This window comes from Phyllobates terribilis, unplaced genomic scaffold (genome assembly GCF_046119375.1).
Source record: "Phyllobates terribilis strain yellow unplaced genomic scaffold, ASM4611937v1 Scaffold_12__6_contigs__length_324123572, whole genome shotgun sequence".
Classification (NCBI taxonomy): Eukaryota; Metazoa; Chordata; class Amphibia; order Anura; family Dendrobatidae; genus Phyllobates; species Phyllobates terribilis.
This window is the reverse complement of record NW_027362772.1, coordinates 281,759,401-281,779,425: the sequence shown is the minus strand read 5'-3', so window position 1 is coordinate 281,779,425 and position 20,025 is coordinate 281,759,401. Positions and strand designations below refer to the sequence as shown.

The window sequence follows — 20,025 nt, the reverse complement described above, 5'->3', positions numbered from 1 at the left end:
TTCCTGTGCATTGACACACCCCCAGTGCTCTTCCTGCCTTTCTTTCATATGACTTCTTCACTAGATTTCTCATGACTGACACATCGGATCTCTAAAAAAAAAGTTACCATTTGTACAGGGGGACAATTACCTATTCAGCTATACCATTACATTTATGTGTACAAGTTTCCCTTTAAGAATGAAAATATGCAGAGAATAGTTATTTGCTCTGTACATAATAATGCACCAAAAAAAGTTTAAGGTTCATGAAAGGTAAAAAGTGTCGGATCTGTTGCTTTGTGTGTGATTTGTAAGCAGATCAGCACAACGGGGATTTTCTTGCCAACATTAATATGAATATTTGCATCCAGCAATGCGACATAATAAGCACGTGAAGCGGGCGCTGCGCCCTGCCAGCCTACCGCTGCCCCTTTTTTCTTTCTTTTTTGGCTTTGTCCTCTTCCTGCCCGTACCATTGTACTCTGTCACTGTTTGCTGGGAGGTTGTCAGGTACACAAACCGCTATACAATAAGCCGCTCAATCTCCTCTGGTAAAACCGGCTTTTCTATTCCAAATTGAGAGGGGAGGAGAAGACGAGGGACCATGGAAACACAAAACAGGGATCCTGCATTCACCATACGGGGATTTTAGAACATGGATCCTTCGTCGGTCTCTTGTATCTGTGAGCTGTGCGACTGCGGGTGAGAAAATAATATACGCTGTTACATGCAGGATATGTCTATATCATCTGTCACATTCAGTGTAGTAAGCAAAAAGTTACTAAAAAGTTATAAAAAGTTACAAAAGTTTTCAGAAGTTTGCTGGAAACTTTTTTTTTTGGAACCTATTTTGCTACACGAAGTGTAAAATGCTTAATTAGCGTATTCAGTGCACGTATGATGCTAACCCACAGATGTAGCAGAGCTGAACCTGTTATTTACAGAATACTGTGCCCGAATTTTTATAGGATTGGGTCCAGCAGAGTATTATGCATCAGATTCTACATTTCCAATACAGTGAGGACCAGAAGTAAAAGTTTTTTGATTGTTCCTAATAGTTAAGGAACTTCTCCGGAGCCTCTTGGCACCCAGATGTTATCTTTTTCTCCTTCTTAGGGCAGGTGTAGACGGTCGTAGATTCTTTGATCCAAGAGCATTGGGTCGCTTATGCAAATGACACTCTGATCAGAGTCTGATCACAGTGTGCTCTGATTCTCTTAAATGAGAAAAAAATGTCTCCATCTTCACCATTTTGTGAGGCTGAGGAAATCGTACTGCACTCAGATGTCATCCGAGTGCAGTCAGATGTTTTCCACGGACTTGCATGGCCGAGTGCGATCCGAATATCAGAACAGACTCTGGCATGTTGTGTTTTTCCCTCAAACAGTCTCTGCCCAAGGAAAAAAACAGACATGTGCACAGCCCCATAGAATAACATTGGTTTGAGTGTGATCTGATGTTTTGTCGGATTGCACTCGGTCTGAAAATACACTCGTCTGCACCTGACCTTGGGATGGCTTCAGACACACAATCCCAAATTTATCCCCAAAACTTTTAAAAACTTTACTAACTTCAACTCCATCTTTATCAAGTTTTGCACCTCAATGATACATTTGCTACAAATGACGCCACAGGAGCTTTTTAAGTGCACGTTCATGTAGAAATGTAGCACAATTATGACTTTCTATACATGGTTGCAATATAAAGGTATTTGTTCTACGCCTTTTTTTTTTAAGACCACTATGACCTGTCGACAATATATACAACTTTTTTATGACTATTATACTCTAATATAGATAATGTCTATATAGATAATGTCAAAATGTTAAACGCCTGCATGTTACTCTTTCCACATTCGTACATGCTTGCACAAGTATTCACACCTGCACAACCTTTTCTATACATCATATATGACTGTATACATATGGCCATAACTTGTGGCTACAGCATCACAAAATGTAAATGCACATTAAGCTTAGTTACCATTATACCTGCCAAAGTGCCAAGTGTTCCAAAATATCCAGGACGCTTCCAGAAAGAGGGAAGACCTGCTGGACTCCTGTAAGCGTTGGCAGTTCTCCTGGTTTCCAGTTCTCCAACTTTGGGGACAATTATTGTTTTTACTTAATTAGATATATTTGGTTATATAAAAAAAATCATTTTTGCAATTGGTTTTCATGAAAAATGTTGCACCATTTTCATTTTACAGGTTCACCGTTTCCCTGCACATTCAACTTTAATGCGGTCTGTGGTCATAAATCAGCTGAGAGGACAGATAAGATTTACAAACACTCATGTAATCTGAACATGCTCACTGACAGATTCTCAGTTAACTCATCTTGCAGCTAGCAATAGAAAATTGCAACTATAGAAGACAAACATTGCAAAATTTTTAATGCTATCCAAATGCAAAAATTATTTTAAGCGATACATGTATGCATTAAAAATGTCCCAAAAGGTGGATAACTCATTTAAGCCGCCTGAAACTTTCCAGAATGCAGCATTTCATTTCTGGTGGATAATGTTGGAATGCTCCATCATGAGACTGTCCTCGTACCTAAAACAAATATTCAAGTGGCTGGAAATGAGGCATGAAGGGGGCAAAGTATCACACATTGCAATTGATCACTTCCTGCACAAATATTGCTAGAAACAAGGTTCAAGGGGTAACCTTTCTCCTTGTGGAGAGTGATAAACCAAGTCTGGCATGTCAGAGTGAAGAGACTTAGAAGCCATGCATGCTTCTCTGGGAAATTAAATATTCAAATAGTCTCTTCAGAAAGGAAGAGGACTAGAACTCTAGAATCCCCAATGGGCGCTAGAGTTCTAGTCCTCTTCCTTTCTGAAGAGACAATTTGCATACAAGAGCAAGGTCAAACTTAAGGCTAAAATTGGGGTACAAATGCTTGGATGAGTGGGGTGGGCATGTAGGGTGCACAGTTTGTAAACCATTGTGCTGTTGCTTGCACCTCTGCAGGCGACACAAACATCACAAAGACTGCAAGAAACGGCAACACACTCAGCGCAGAGGAACGAATGGCGAATGTTATATATCCCACTACAAGGCCACATTCAACATCCCAAAGAGTAAGTGATATTGTTTTTATGATGTGTTATAGAGCAGGGTAGATCGATGAACGACATAGGGATTCTCACATTGCTGTTATTTGCTTTTCTCCTCAAGGCACTGAACATGGCACAACGCAGTGTATACGATTTAGTTTTGCCCAACGCGTTACTTTAAAAGCTATGGTCACCTTTGACATGGAAAAATATATATTTTTACATTACTGGTTAGCTTTAGATAATGAATTTGCACTAAGTTTGTCTGCAAACTTTTTTTCCTTCATTCATTTTCAAATCTCCTGATATACAGTTTGCTGCCCTATCTAATTTCCAGATTTTTTTTTTCTTGTGCAAGTGGCCCTCCCAGTAATATAGGCTGGATGTGAGCTGTATGTGTGTCCCTCCCAGTAATATAGGCTGGCTCTGTGTCTCTCCCAGTAATATAGGCTGGATGTGAGGTTTCTGTGTCTCTCCCAGTAATATAGGCTGAATGTAAGGTTTGTGTGTCTCTCCCAGTAATATAGGCTGGATGTGAGGTCTGGGTGTCTCACAGTAATATAGGCTGGATGTGAGGTATGTGTGTATCTCTCAATGATATAGGCTGGATGTGAGGTCTGTGTGTCTCTCTCATTCATATAGGCTGGATGTAAGCTCCGTGTGTCTCTCCCAGTAATATAGGCTAGATGTGAGCTCTGTGTCTCTCTCCCAGTAATATAGGCTGGATATGAGGTTTGTGTGTCTCTCCAGTAATATAGTCTGGATGTGAGGTCTATGTGTCTCTCCAAGTAATATAGGCTGAATGTGAGGTTTGTGTGTCTCTCCCAGTAATATAGGCTGGAGGTGATCTATGTGTGTCTCTCCCAGTAGTATAGGCTGGATATGAGGTCTGAGTGTCTCTCCCAGTAGTATAGGCTGGGTATAAGATGTGGGTGTCCCTATCCAATAATATAGACTGGAAGCTAGATCTGTCTGTGTCTCCTAGTAATATAGGCTGGATGTGAGCTCTGTGTGTCTCTCCCAGTAATATAGGCTGGATGTGAGCTCTGTGTGTCTCTCCCAGTAGTATAGGCTGGATCTGAGCTCTGTGTGTCTCTCCCAGTAATATAGGTTGGATGTGAGCTCTGTGTGTCTCTCCCAGTAATATAGGCTGGATGTGATCTCTGTGTGTCTCTCCCAGTAGTATAGGCTGGATGTGAGCTCTGTGTGTCTCTCCCAGTAATATAGGCTGGATGTGAGCTCTGTGTGTCTCTCCCAGTAATATAGGCTGGATGTGAGCTCTGTGTGTCTCTCTCAGTAATATAGGCTGGATGTGAGCTCTGTGTGTCTCTCCCAGTAATATAGGCTGGATGTGAGGTCTGTGTGTCTCTCTCATTAATATAGACTGGATGTGAGTTCTGTGTCTCTCTCCCAGTAATATTGGCTGGATGTGAGGTCTGTGTATATTTCCCAGTAATATAGGCTGGATGTGAGGTATGTGTGTCTCTCCCAGTAATATAGGCAGGATATGAGCTCTGTGTCTCTCTCAGTAATATAGGCTAGATTTAAGGTCTGTGTGTCTCTCCCAGTAATATTGGCTGGATGTGAGCTCTGTGTGTCTCTCCCAGTAATATAGGCTGGATGTGAGCTCTTTGTGTCTCTCCCAGTAATATAGGCTGGATGTGAGCGCTGTGTGTCTCTCCCAGTAATATAGGCTGGATGTGAGCTCTGTGTGTCTCTCTCAGTAATATAGGCTGGATGTGAGCTCTGTGTGTCTCTCCCAGTAATATAGGCTGGATGTGAGCTATGTGTGTCTCTCCCAGTAATATAGGCTGGATGTGAACTCTGTGTGTCTCTCCCAGTATTATAGACTGGATGTGAGGTATGTCTGTCCCTTCCAGTAATATAGGCTGGATGTGAGCTCTCTGTGTCTCTCCCAGTAATATAGACTGGATGTGAGGTATGTCTGTCTCTTCCAGCAATGTAGGCTGGATGTGAGGTATGTGTGCCTCTCCCAGTAATATAGGCTGGATGTGATGTATGTGTGTCTCTCCCAGTAATATAGGCTGGATGTGAGCTCTGTGTGTCTCTCCCAGTAATATAGGCTGGATGTGAGCTCTGTGTGTCTCTCCCAGTAATATAGGCTGGATGTGATTTCTGTATGTCTCTCCCAGTAATAAAGGCTGGATGTGAGGCATCTGTGTTTCTCCCAGTAATATAGGCTGGATGTGAGGTCTGTGTGTTTCTCCCAGTAATATAGGCTGGATGTGAGGTATGTGTGTCTCTCTCAGTAATATAGGCTAGATTTAAAGTCTGTGTGTCTCTCCCAGTAATACAGACTGGATGTGAGTGTTGTGTGTCTCTCCCAGTAATATTGGCTGGATGTGAGGTCTGTGTGTCTTTCCCAGTAATATAGGCTGGATGTGAGGTCTGTGTGTCTCTCTCATTAATATAGACTGGATGTGAGTTCTGTGTCTCTCTTCCAGTAATATTGGCTGGATGTGAGGTCTGTGTATATTTCCCAGTAATATAGGCTGGATGTGAGGTATGTGTGTCTCTCCCAGTAATATAGGCAGGATATGAGCTCTGTGTCTCTCTCAGTAATATAGGCTAGATTTAAGGTCTGTGTGTCTCTCCCAGTAATATTGGCTGGATGGGATCTCTGTGTGTCTCTCTCACTAATACAGGCTGCATGTTAGCTCTGTATGTCTCTCCCAGTATTATAGGCTGGATCTGAGGTCTGTGTGTCTCTCCCAGTAGTATAGGCTGGATGTGAGGTTTGAGTGTCTCTCCAAGTAATATAGGCTGGATGTGACCTCTGTGTGTCTTTCCCAGTAGTATGGGCTGGATGTGATCTCTGTGTGTCTCTCCCAGTAGTATAGGCTGGATGTGAGGTATATGTGTCTCTCCCAGTAATATAGACAGGATATGAGCTCTGTGTCTCTCTCAGTAATATAGGCTAGATTTAAGGTCTGTGTGTCTCTCCCAGTAATATTGGCTGGATGGGACCTCTGTGTGTCTCTCTCACTAATACAGGCTGCATGTTAGCTCTGTATGTCTCTCCCGGTAATATAGGCTGGATGTGAGGTCTGTGTGTCTCTCCCAGTAGTATAGGCTGGATGTGAGGTTTGTGTGTCTCTCCAAGTAATATAGGCTGGATGTGACCTCTGTGTGTCTTTCCCAGTAGTATGGGCTGGATGTGATCTCTGTGTGTTTCTCCCAGTAGTATAGGCTGGATGTTAGGTTTGTGTGTCTCTCCCAGTAATATAGGCTGGATGTGAGGTCTCTGTGTCACTGCCAGTATTATAGACTGGATATGAGCTCTGTGTGTCTCTCCCAGTAGTATAGGCTGGATGTGAGGTTTGTGTGTCTCTCCCAGTAATATAGGCTGGATGTGACCTCTGTGTGTCTTTCCCAGTAGTATGGGCTGGATGTGAGGTATTTGTGTCTCTCCCAGTAGTACAGGCTGGGTATAAGATGTGGGTGTCCCTGTCCAATAATATAGACTGGAAGCTAGGTCTGTGTGTATCTCCTAGTAATATAGGATTATTATGAGGTATGTGTGTCTCTCCCAGTATTATAGGCTGGATATGAGCTCTGTGTGTCTCTCCCAGTAATATAGGCTGGATGTGAGCTTTGTATGTCTCTCCCAGTAATATAGGCTGGATGTGAGCTCTGTGTGTCTCTCCCAGTAATATAGGCTGGATGTGAGCTCTGTATGTCTCTCCCAGTAATATAGGCTGGATGTGAGCTCTGTGTGTCTCTCCCAGTAAAATAGGCTGGATGTGAAGTCTGTGTGTCACTGCCAGTATTATAGGCTGGATATGAGCTCTGTGTGTCTCTGCCAGTTATTTAGGCTGCATGTGAGTTCTGTGTGTCTCTCCCAGTAATATAGGCTGGATGTGAGCTCTTTGGCTACTGCTGCATTCATTGCTCATATTTCAGCACAGTTTCTATCCTGCATTTATTTCTAGTTCATGCTCTTTCCATCTTGTCTATGGCCTGTTTCATTTGCCCTGAGACACTTTGTCCCGTATACATTACAGATCAGTGTACAACCCCCTTCCTTTCCCTGCTGCTACCTCTAACTCTGAGATAAGGGAGAGTGAGCAGAGAACCAGGTGCAGCAGCTCAGCTGTCTTTGTAACGTTTTTGCAGAACCCTAAGTTAGCTAAAGAACTTACAGACAGTTTACATCAGCAAAATGGTCAAAAACTTATAATGAAGTTTATTAAAAAAAGTTGCATAACTTTGCATTTAGGAAGCAAATGAACCATGAAAAACATTTTGTGCAAAAGTTAACATAGCCATTAGCGTCCATGCACACAGCCATGTTATAGGTTTATGCATTAGCGGTAATCCGATTATGCGCAAAATTGGAGCATGCACAAAGCTGAAATATGACTATGTGCATGAAATCATTGCCCATTGCTGGTTCATTATTTGACAATACGGGCTTTAGTACATGAGTTTTTGGTATTAGAAATCATCTCATTCAAAGATTCCCTCTAGAGTCACACATATAAAATGCAAAAATGTATAAAAAATATCAAAATCCTGTTTTTACAAAAAAAAAAAATCTAATCCTGTATAACTCCTTTGTCGTGACATATAAGCTCATTTAATACTATACAAATTTTAGAAACATTTATATTTCTCCCAAAACAATAGTTCTGTCATATTGGCAGACTGGCACATAGATGTACTGGCAATGTCCGTGCAATACAAGTTTATAAATCCAAATCTGTTAATGACTTTATATTATTTTAGTCCATATTGCCTGGAGTCCACTCTCCTGTTCTTTGTATTTACTAAGAAGTAAATTCCCGAAATATTATCCCTCGATCGAGGATAAGAGATAAACCAGAAGACAAAAGTTGTAGATGTGCGCCATATACTGCCAAGTAACCGGAGAGGGCACCTTAGGGTGCACTATAATCCGCATTGTATGGTCATATTATTTCCTCCTTGTGTTCCTGGCTTAGAACGTTAGGAATTCGGGCATCTGAAATGTGAATACACAGATGAAGTCTGTTATAGCGGAGCCTTCCTTGCCAATGATTAAAATTACTGGCCGGATGGTGTTACATTTCCTGCCTGGCCATTCAGATTAGCCTTCAGCATCATGCACATGGCAGCGTTACAGCGTGTATCAGTGCTGATGTAATGCAGAACTCATAAAAATCCATAACGTACGTCTACGTGCCTCAACTTCCACTGGACGGTATGTATCATCCCATCCACAAAGCATCAAGCCTATTGCTCCATCATCGTATATATCTACAGATCCCGTGCACACAGCAACGTCTTGGCCAACTTTACATGAGCATGTTTTTCATGCCACACCCATATCTATTCAATCTTTTTTTTTGCAGAAGCCATGTAAATTTCAGAAGCTTTTTTTTTACAAATTCGAGTTGGTAAAAGATGCATTTGAGATGTAGAACGTCTGCTGCTCTTATCCATTTTGCCCACTAAAGTGCAGCTTTGAGCCGCGCCATAATACAAAGTCTGAGCAAAATAATAATGGCCAAAAAAAGAGCAGAATCTCCTGCTCCAATTTTGGTAAAATATTTGAATTGCTAATTCACTTGACAATGCAGTAAAGTTTATGGTGCAATTAAAAGTAGAAATGTAAATGGTCGGTACAGCTGGAGGGGAATGTTTTAGTTTTTAGGGTATATGCACGCAATGTCTTTTTCAGCACACAGTCTTTTTCAGGCGGTTTCCATCGGGAAGCCGCCTGAAAAAGGGTTGCAAAATTGCAGCAAAAAATCAGCGTTATGCACAGGAATATAAAAATGACATTGCTGTGCTCATGCTCCATCTTATGTCACTTGTTTAAACTGCTAAAAGAAGTAACATGTTCATTCTCCAGATGGAAACCGCTAAGAAGCCGCCATCGCTATAGTGTAAAATACGGAGAAAAGACTCCACCGGAAAAAACAACGGTGAAGCCACTGCAATATAAAGACTGCAGCATTTTCCTAAAGAGGCTTCGCCTACAAATACTCAGTGGCTCCACCGGTGAAACAAAGACACTGCATGTACATACCCTTTATGTGGTCCAAAAGACTTCAGTTCATCTCCAATATTCCAGTTAGCTTGAATATTTTTGCACAATTTTGCTCACTTTTAGCATGTACCCGACAGATTCACATCCACAAGCTGAACAGAAAGTCCACAGCATGGACTACTGCATTCACCATTTGCAGTACAAGTGGAGAAAATCCGCAGCAATTCCACCATGAAACCGCTGCAAACATCTCATGTGCACACAGCCTAACATACGCTCCAACAACACTGCTTGGTAATTTAGAAACATTTAGTTCCCAACCTACCCATTTTTGAGTGGGGTCTACACATAGCCTGCCCCTTTTTGCTTTGTGATGGTTTAAAATTTCCTTGGACTGTATCTGAGAAATCGGGACAGTTCTGGACTGTTGTCAGCAATATCCTAAACATCTCTTGATGGTCATATCTGTTGTAGTTTGTCACTAAATTCCATTGTTCTTCACACAGACGTGCCTCCGAGAAGCAGTAAAAGACCTCTCCATACTCCTGTCCCTCGCAACCTTCCACCTATGAATTTCGTTACCACACAGAGGACCGAATTTATACCAAGGCCCTTAGAAGGACGACCCCAGCCATATATACCTCCTGTAAGTCTGATCTGCATAGTATATACTGTACAAATACATCCCGAACACTTCTCTGTATAGTAGATCATTGCTACATGTCCTTAAAACCATCAGACTTATACTCTTTGTTTTGTGCACAGGATGGCTACTATCAGAGCCCAGAGGAGCCCCTACTGAACCAGACAGTATACGGCCTCCACTATCCACCCAAAGAGGCAGAACGGACGATGCCCACCCATCCCCCGGATAACCTGCGTCCTTTACCTGCTTCAAGTATTCAACATAGCACAACAAACAAGGAACAGTACAAGCAATGGAAAGCGGAGCGGCAACCACTCTATGGAGAACTGCCAACTATTGCCGGTACCAAGATGCTAATGTTCGATACCCAGAATTAGTGTTGCGGCATGACCCCGGCAAAAGCATCAATTTTCTCTATGTTCTATCTCGAGAGGATACCAAAAATTCCCATGGTTGGGTAGTTAGGGGCTCATGATAACAAGCCATGATCCATAGGTTGTACCAAGTCCAAGGGTGGTCAGAGTGAAGATATTATGGGACATCTATATTTTCATGGGAATCCCAGTTTGGAGACTATTAACTCTCAGAAGGATGGGATCAGTGATCTCCTTTATGCAGTAGAAGCCGTGTGGTAGCTGTGGTCCCAAAGAGATGGAGGAGCTAAGTAGAGTCAGCTGTGCACATGAGTACTCGCCATTACTGTCTACGGGAAGTGTGGAAATTGCCACACCAAGCCAATAGGTGACCATTGTCACATCGTCTGTTGAGTTGAATCTTAAGGTTTGGAAGGAATTTATTGGGGGTTCTTGTCCTTTTAGACCAAATCCTTGTTTTGCACTGCATTGAAGAAAATCTCCTTCTCCAGGAAAATAAGAATAAGTCAATGACTGAGATTGTTTCCATCAGTTTCTGACTTTTTATACTTTTACATACAGGTTCTCTACTCTTTCCTGGGGATGCTCTCGACATGAAAACAACAACCCAAGATCATTTTGTAGAGAAGACACTGAAGAGGGTGGAACCAGTGAAAGCTTCAAAAGATCACCTGGCCATTGAGGGTAAAGGAAAGAACAAAAGTAAACTGTATAAAGACAATGTTATCCTAGAGGTGGCCATACACATTAAGTGAATGTTGGCCGAACCCAACAATTATGGTGAAACTGGCCACCATCTAATGTGATGGATGAGTCTTTACTCTCCATCAACGTCAGGTGTCGGTTGAGAGATGGATCACCCAATTCTTTAGTTCTTATAGGAGATCAGAGGTATCTGGCAGCAACTTATTCTCTTCTCCACAGAGAACAAAAGGGAGAATGCATGTGTATTGGATAGTGACTCGCCCAGGGGGATGGGGATTACTCGGTTACCCGGGCCTTTAGCCTGGCCTTAGGAATGTCGCGGTGGTCGGCTCCCGGGCTCGTACCCTGGGATTGTTGGTTAATTTTTGTTTTATGAAAGTTCGTGACGCCACCTGTGGTTTCTGGTGAGAATCACCAGTGCTGCGCAGTCCACTGAGGGTGATGATAAGGCAGCTCGATGGTATAGCTCCCCACAGGTGGAGCTAGGCCTCAGGGCAGCGTACGGAAAAGGGGATGCAGGACAGACATGACCCAGCCGGATCAGGGCAAGAACAGGGACAGACACGATAGTCACTTCAGTACCTTTTACTGATGGAAATTCAGGCACGTCCCAGAGCACTGTAGGGTGAAGGGTGCATGTCAGGATCCTCCCCAATGAGCGGGAGTAGGGCCTCCTGTTACTTGCCTCTGCGTAGTAAGTTTCTGACCTGCCTGGAGCTAGGCCTAACTCTGTCTCTGTCCTGTGCTGGCTGACCTTGTGGTAGGGCCTTTCCTTGGAGTACACGCTCCTCAGCTTGCGCGGCCTATGTGTCTCCCGGCTCTGTTACGTATCAGCACTTTAGCGATCCTGGGACTTATAGTTCTCCAGGGATTCCGGTTATATCTTACTGGGTCATAGAGATCCCGGTAAACTTCGGACCCGGTGTCCGGTAAATTCTTCGGGGTTATCAAGTTAAGCTCCTCTGCCCACTATGTACTAACTCTCCACTCGCCTTCGGCCTACTCGGGCCCTCCTTAGGCTATTCACACTAACGGCAGCTTGCCGCGCTTCACCGATCTTATGGCGCCGGCACACCTAAAGCTCACTTCTCTGAGCTACACTGAGTCTTGATCTGGATAAGCTCCACTGCAGGATAGCAATTGCAGGAGCTGGAACAGGCTTTTGTCCTCTGAGGTAACTCTTCTCAGACTGTACTGGACTCACTGCTAAACCAGAATAGACTAGACTCACTACTAGACTAACTGCTGCCTGGCTCCACCTTCCCTATTTATCTATCCCTAACGGGCTCCCTCTGCTGGTCTGAGGTGGAAGGTGGAGATGTGTGAATGGTTATGGGGGCCTCTTGTGGAGGAATCCATCAATGCACCCTTCCAGGATCTGTGATACCAAGCGCAGCTGGGCGTCACAATAGTCCAGAGGAACAATTGTCAAATGAATCAGTGTTCGGCCAACCGCTATCTGACATGTAAATGCAAGAAGGTGCAAAAATTGTGGTCAAAATTGTGCACAGAAGCTCCAATGACACAGTGTTGGTCTTTGTAAAGGTCTGCCCAAGAGGATGAACCATATATATGACAGCTGCCGTCAATCATTGACCATAGTGGTCATACGCTTGCTTTCCGACATCAGTCAGTAGTGAGTGATCCTAGAAATGACATCCAATGTATTGATTAGAACGGGTTTACTCAAGTCGTGTACATAAAATTACACTTGTAATACTTGTTCTCTCCCAGACTACTCGTAATTCCGACTACATATCTGCTTATAGGTGAGCATTTCATGACTACAACACATCAGTCCACGTTTTATCCTCTGCCGTTGGAAAAGAAACATACAACTAAGGAATCTTTTCGAAAAAATGTTGACAAACGACTTCCGGTGGAACTGGTGACTAAATATCAAAGTGATTTCTCTGGTGGTCAAATCATAGAGCCCATTAGGCCAGCCCATCCACCCACTGACAACCTTACTGTCCACCCATTTTACAGGTACGACGCTTGATGGTAATTAGCATAAGATGGTTACATACAGTAGGTTGACAAAGGACACGAGTACATCAAGATAAACTTTCTGACTGGAAAGAGCTCAACTTGACTCTCACATGTCCCGCAGTGACCAAAGCCCCCACTGTCCAGTCCTCCTCCATTTGGCTTTTTCTTTCCTTTGGTGCACGACATCCACTTTGGGTATCTTCATACTGGGTCTGATATCCGGACGTGCATCGCCAGGGTCAATTCAACGCATGCATCACAACATCAGAGGCCTGCTCAGCACGAGTAGCACCAGCGAAGAGTGAAGACACTCTAAAAGTATGTTGGATGCTGGAGGAAAGAGGCTGGATGGAGCGAAGAACTGGATTGTGGGTGGTGAGATAGGTGAGCAACTGCAGAGGTGAGGACCTTTAATAAAAAAACATTTGATTTGCATTAAATAACTTCAATGCAAATATAATTTCCTTTCCAAATTTGAGCAAACTGCTTACTTGTAACCAGAATACCCAAATGATCCTACGTTTCCATTTCATTTTTATGCAGAGACTGTAGATTTATTAAAATTAATCTTTATCTGCCATGTTCCATGCGGCCAGTTTATCTAGATCATTCTGTAATCTTATAAAATCAAACTCAGTTTTGTGTCATCAGCAAAGACTGACACTTTCAATCTCCTCCACTAGTTCTGATCCTAGTGGACCCCACTGCTGCTAGTACTGACCCTTGTGGGCCCCACTGCTCCCAGTACTGATCCTTGTAGTCCCCAGTACTGATCCTAGTGGCCCCCACTGCTCCCAGTGCTGATCCTTGTGGGCACCACTGCTCCCAGTGCTGTGCTGATCCTTGTGGGCCCCACTGCTCCAAGTACTGATCCTTTTGGCTTCCACTGCTACCATTACTGATCCTTTTGGCTTCCACTGCTAACAATAATGATCATTGTAGTCCCCAGTAATACTGATCTTTATGGCCCCCACTGCTCTCAATACTGATCCTTGTAGCCCCCACTGCTCCCAGTACTCATCCTATTGGCTTCCACTGCTCTCAATACTGACCCTTGTAGCCCGCACTGCTCCCAGTACTGATCATATTGGCTTCCACTGCTCTCAGTACTGATCCTTGTAGCCCCCACTGCTCCCAGTACTGATCAAATTGGCTTCCACTGCTCTCAGTACTGATCCTTGTAGCCCCCACTGCTCACAGTACTGATCATTTTGGCTTCCACTGCTCCCAGTGCTGATCCTATTGGCCCCCACTGCTCCCAGTGCTGATCCCTTTGGCTTCCACTGCTCTCAGTACTGATCCTTGTAGCCCCCACTGCTCCCAGTACTGATCATTGTGGCCCCCACTGCTCTCAGTACTGATCCTTGTGGCCCCCACTGCTCCCAGTACTGATCCGTGTGCCCTCCCTGCTCTCAGTACTGATCCTTGTCACACCCACTGCTGACTTTAGCCCATTTAGAGAATGTACCATTTTCGCTTTCTTGTTTTCTGTCCTTTTATCGGTTCTTTGTTATTGAACCTAATATCCATATATAAAATCATTGTGTTTCTTCTTCTTCATTAGTAACGACTTTCAGACAGTTCAACGAGTGACATACCCTGGCTGGAATCCTTTGTTGCATCCTCGGCCAGAACCAGCTCAGTTAAAGGAAGAATTGACCTCCATGGACAGAGAACGGGGAGGACAAGTGGATGGGAATACTGTTACAAAGGTTGGATTATGTTCTCAGATTTTCTTGAAAAAATGGCATTTTACTACTTATCACCAGTAGGTAATCACAATTCTCCATATTCCTCAAGTATCTGGGCACAAACTGGAGTGGTAGCAAAAGTATTATTATTTAGGATTCGCAAAATTTTGTGGCCTGTTTCAAAGAATATGTTTGTTTTATAATCATTTTTATTGCCTGGAAATGTTCATTGCAATATATAATTCCCTTCACTTTGTAATAATCCATCAGCTCAATGTGGACTACCACGATTAGGCTTGGCACTTGCCATTCTACTTATCAGGGTTGAGGTCCTTAGTTTCCACCATTTAACTCCTACACAGGGATCTGGTCTTCACTGCATGGTCTCCAGGTTGTGTCTGCGGAGTAGCTTCAGGCCAGTAAAAATACCAAAGAAGTCAGAGAGTAAGGGGCAAGAACAAAATCAGATCCAAACGCATAGTCAGAGATAGTCGGGTCAGGGTCTAGAAGAATAAGTGTGCCAACAGTGGTCAAGAAGTCAAAGCTCAAATAAGTGTAGGCTTCCATATATTGATGTAGAGAATGGTCAAAAAGTCCAAACACAGTAAGAGTCCAAAAGACTAGCAAGATAGTATCTACAGTGGTGGCCAAAAGTATTGGCACCCCTGCAATTCTGTCAGATAATTCTCAGTTTCTTATTGAAAATGATTGCAATCACAAATTCTTTGGTATTATTCTCTTCATTTAATTTGCTTGCAAGGAAAAAACACAAAAGAGAATGAAGCAAAAATCAAATCATTGATCATTTCATACAAAACTCCAAAAATGGGCCAGACAAAAGTATTGGCACCCTCAGCCTAATACTTGGTTGCACAACCTTTAGCCAAAATAACTGCGAACAACCGCTTCCTGTAATCATCAATGAGTTTCTTACAATGCTCTGCTGGAATTGTAGACCATTTTTCTTTGGCAAACTGCTCCAGGTCCCTGATATTTGAAGGGTGCCTTCTCCAAACTGCCATTTTGAGATCTCTCCACGGGTGTTCTATGGGATTCAGGTCTGGACTCATTGCTGGTCACCTTAGAAGTCTCCAGTGCTTTCTCTCAAACCATTTTATAGTGCTTTTGGAAGTGTGTTTTGGGTCATTGTCCTGCTGGAAGACCCATGACCTCTGAGGGAAACCCAGCTTTCTCACACTCGGCCCTACATTATGCTGCAAAATTTGTTGGTAGTCTTCAGACTTCATAATGCCATGCACACGGTCAAGCAGTCCAGTGCCAGAGGCAGCAAAGCAACCCCAAAACATCAGGGAACCTCCGCCATGTTTGACTGTAGGGACTGTGTTCTTTTCTTTGAATGCCTCTTTTTTTTCTGTACACTCTATGTTGATGCTTTTTCCCAAAAAGCTCTACTTTTGTCTCATCTGACCAGAGAACATTCTTCCAAGATGTTTTAGGCTTTCTCAGGTAAGTTTTGGCAAACTCCAGCCTGGCTTTTTTATGTCTCGGGGTAAGAAGTGGGGTCTTCCTGGGTATCCTACCATACAGTCCCTTTTCATTCAGACGCCGACGGATAGTACGGGTTGACACTGTTGTACCCTCGGACTGCAGGGCAGCTTGAACTTGTTTGGATGTTAGTCGAGGTTCTTTATCCACCATCCGCACAATCTTGCGTTGAAATCTCTCGTCAATTTTTCTTTTCCGTCCACATCTAGGGAGGTTAGCCACAGTGCCATGGGCTTTAAACTTCTTGATGACACTGCGCACAGAAGACACAGGAACATTCAGGTCTTTGGAGATGGACTTGTAGCCTTGAGATTGCTCATGCTTCCTCACAATTTGGTTTCTCAAGTCCTCAGACAGTTCTTTGGTCTTCTTTCTTTTCTCCATGCTCAATGTGGTACACACAAGGACACAGGACAGAGGTTGAGTCAACTTTACTCCATGTTAACTGGCTGCAAGTGTGATTTAGTTATTGCCAACACCTGTTAGGTGCCACAGGTAAGTTACAGGTGCTGTTAATTACACGAATTAGAGAAGCATCACATGATTTTTCAAACAGTGCCAATAATTTTGTCCACCCCCTTTTTTAGGTTTGGTGTGGAATTGTATCCAATTTGGCTTTAGGACAAATCTTTTTGTGTTTTTTCATTGAAGACAAATTAAATGAAGATAATAATACCAAAGAATTTGTGATTGCAATCATTTTCAGGAAGAAACTGAGTATTATCTGACAGAATTGCAGGGGTGCTAATACTTTTGGCCACCACTGTATCCAAGGGGTAACATTTCTCCTTGCGGAGAGTGACATGTTAAGCATGTCAAGGTGAGGAGACTTTAAGCCGCAATTTTCCTCTGGAAAATATGCAAATTTCCTCTTCAGAGAGGAAGAGGACTAGAACTCTAGCGCCACTTATAGGAAGTAGCTATCCTAAAAGTCAATATCGACTCTCTAACGAGCCTTGTCACATGACTTAGGGTGAAAGCAAGAACCAGAATCTCAATTTTCAGACACTGTGTTTTTGGGTACTGCCCCTCGTCAGTGCAAAGTGTGAGATCTGGTTTGGCTGGATGAGAGGCGTCTGACCGCGATCCAAGGGGTAATGTTTCTCCTTGCGGAGAGTGACATGTTGAGCATGTCAAAGTGAGGAGACATTTAAGCCGCAATGCTTCTCTTGGAAATATGCAAATCCCCAACTTATGCGATAACTACTCTCCAGATGATCACAGAAGTTAATTAAGATACTTTGCACTGATGAGGGGCAGTACCCCGAAACACAGTGTCTGCAAATTGAGATTCTGGTTCTGGCTTTTATCCTAAGCCATGTGACAAGGCTTGTTAGAGAGTAGATATTGACTTTTGGGATTGCTACTTCCTATAGGTGGCGCTAGAGTTCTAGTCCTCTTCCTCTCTGAAGAGACAATTTGCATATCCAAGGTATAAAATACTGGACATAAGACAAGGGGCTAGGGAAATTGAAGGTGGGAACCGGAAGTGTGCAGAGGCCACCAACCCTATCCATTGATTGGTGTCTCATTGGCTGGTTATCCAGACCACCCAATTGGCTACCTAGAACATCCACAATCCTGGCTGGGTGTAGCTTGTGCTGTATGTTAGCGCTGATGCAGAGATCGAAGTCTGAGTATATAGGTGTATTACAATAATAATTAACAGTATGCATTCGACCTAATGCTATGTTCACCTTTTGGTATAATATGTGTCATATTGTAGCTGGCATTTCTGCCTCATGAACCGCAACCCAAGGAGCCAGTGAAAAGACCACGATCGGTTCTCCGACCACTAAATGCAAAATTTGATGGAACAACCCACAGTAGAGTTGTGTTCAAGGATTGGGGCATTCAACCCCGGCGCCGCTACGGTGACCCCATGGATGGCATCTCAATGAGGTCTTTGGTGAGTCTACCTTGCTGCTCATAACAAACGATTAACAATTTTCTAAGTCATCTATGCTCCATATCCCAAATATATATATATAAAATGTAGCATCTCGTCGCCTTAGGTGAAGCTGGATTCTGGGACCACAACCGGGAGCACTTTCATCCCTAAAAAAGGAGAGCCTGTGAAGAAGCACAAGCCGGCAAAGGACAACCTAGAATTAACTGGAGACCAGGACTTCTCTACTGTTCACAAGGAGACATACAGGTAATAGGGGACTAGCGCCTATTTCAAGAATTGGGGCGCACCTCGCGCCGCTGTGAATGGAGATGTGATCGCGCATGCACAGCTCTCTGCAATGACTTTTAGGAAGTTATGAAAATCGCCATCTTACAGAAGTCAATTGATGGCAATAGTAAAAAAAACAGCCGTCCATGCCTCCATGATGTATTGGATACTATATTACAGAACTGCTGAACTTCTCACCTCCTTTCAGTTCTGCCCCTACCTCACATCTTATGGCGTGTAGGGTCTGTTAACTATCTTGGTTTACATCTGGAGGCTGAAAACCCTTCCTGATCTTTTTGATCTTGTTCCGTTTGTAAAGTTGATGCCCTTCTAACAATAATTAAGTTGAAAAAATAAAGTACAGTACAAGTACCCTTGTTAAAGGGTTATTTCCATCTTATCCAAAGGGTAGGTGCTACCATGCCAATTGGTGAAGGTCTGACCAGTGGGATTTCCAACAAACCCAAGAGCGGGGCTCTGAAATGCACCATCAGAATTAAGCAGTGGTCACGCCTGGGCGCCACAGCGTCATTCCATCTCTACAGGACTACCCGAGATGTGGCTTTTGGCTTCTTTTGGGACCATGAATGGAGTGGTGGTGCATTCCGATGTGGCATTTCAGAGTCCCGTTCTCGATCACTGAGGTCGGACTCCTACACTTATCCTCAAGTCATCACCGATACTTTTAAAAGATTTATCCGGGACTCAGTTTTTAGGCCCATAAAAAAAAAAAAAAAACGGGCAGGTAGTTGCTGACTAACAATGTGTTCTACCTGTTCTACCCAACCCTGAGCAGTCAGACATTGACCACTTTTCCTGGCGATTCAGCCGCTCCACGTCAACAGAGCAGCTCTTCCTCTCCCGGCTGCTCTGTCGATGGGGCGTGACAGTCTATTTCATGCTGATTGACAGCTGACTCCCTGCAGTTAGGCATCAGGGAACCGGCTGTCAATCAGCATGCCGACAGCAGTCACACCCCGTAAACAGAGCAGAGGGAAGAGAAGCCGCTGCTCTGTCGACATGATGTCAGAGGATGCCACTGAAATACCAGCAGGAGGGGTCTATGAAGGCATAGATTGGACCCGGGCACAACAGGCAGGTCGTTAGCAGCATATTTAGGCCCATATTTAAAAAAAAAATAGTCCCAGATAACCCTTTAATGATGGGAATAACCTTTTAATTACTGAAATAACACTGTGTTGTCCTTGTCTATTTCTTTCCTGCAGAATACCAGAACTTCCTCCATGCCGGATGCAGGTTTTTTTGGAGCAACAGATGGGAACGAAATCTTCTTTGCCGCAGAAAAGCCACTGATGTCGTCTTCTCACTAATATTGTAGAACTAGTTCTAAATTTCGAAACCAGTTTTGTATGAAGGGTCAAAAGCAGGATCATAAATAATTCTGGTTGGGCTTTAAACCACATTAATGGGATGGCACAGGAAGAACATATCGCCTGTCCATAGAATAGTTGATAAATGTATAAACACTGGGACCCACGAGTACAGGGACCACGTGTCCCACATTACCAGCATATTAAATTCAATAGAAAATTCTACAGAATCTAATAGACTATCTGGACACCTGAGAGTAAAGTAAAACACTCTTTTAAATAATCTTCCCCATAAACCAGTTTTTGGGGGTTTTTTGCATGCAGGAGAAAATATTCCCGCAGTCCTGAATAACTGATGTGATTGCGGCTGCTGGTGGAAATCAATAAAAACTAAATTGCTTTAAAAACTCATTTAAAAAAAATAGAAGAGAGGAGGCCGTAACAAATACAGCTATAAGGTAGCGTAGCGGCAGGATAAAGCGGCTGTACATCAGTACCTAGAAGTTATGCGGGCAGCACAGGGTCTGGTGCACAGACACCATCTACAAGGCAAGGTCATTTCTT

At 43.5% G+C, this 20,025-nt stretch overlaps 1 protein-coding gene across 1 annotated transcript; it reads left to right on the top strand.

The window, feature by feature from the left end:
- Positions 1-503: 503 nt before the first annotated feature.
- On the top strand, positions 504-19,760 carry LOC141171613 (uncharacterized). Its single transcript, XM_073655284.1, has 10 exons — positions 504-681; positions 2,957-3,066; positions 9,544-9,683; positions 9,803-10,025; positions 10,619-10,741; positions 12,532-12,751; positions 14,319-14,466; positions 17,678-17,860; positions 17,967-18,109; positions 19,357-19,760. The coding sequence occupies exons 1-10, from the start codon at positions 635-637 to the stop codon at positions 19,442-19,444; spliced, it is 1,425 nt and encodes a 474-aa protein (XP_073511385.1). The 5' UTR covers positions 504-634; the 3' UTR covers positions 19,445-19,760.
- The last annotated feature ends 265 nt before the right edge of the window (positions 19,761-20,025 follow it).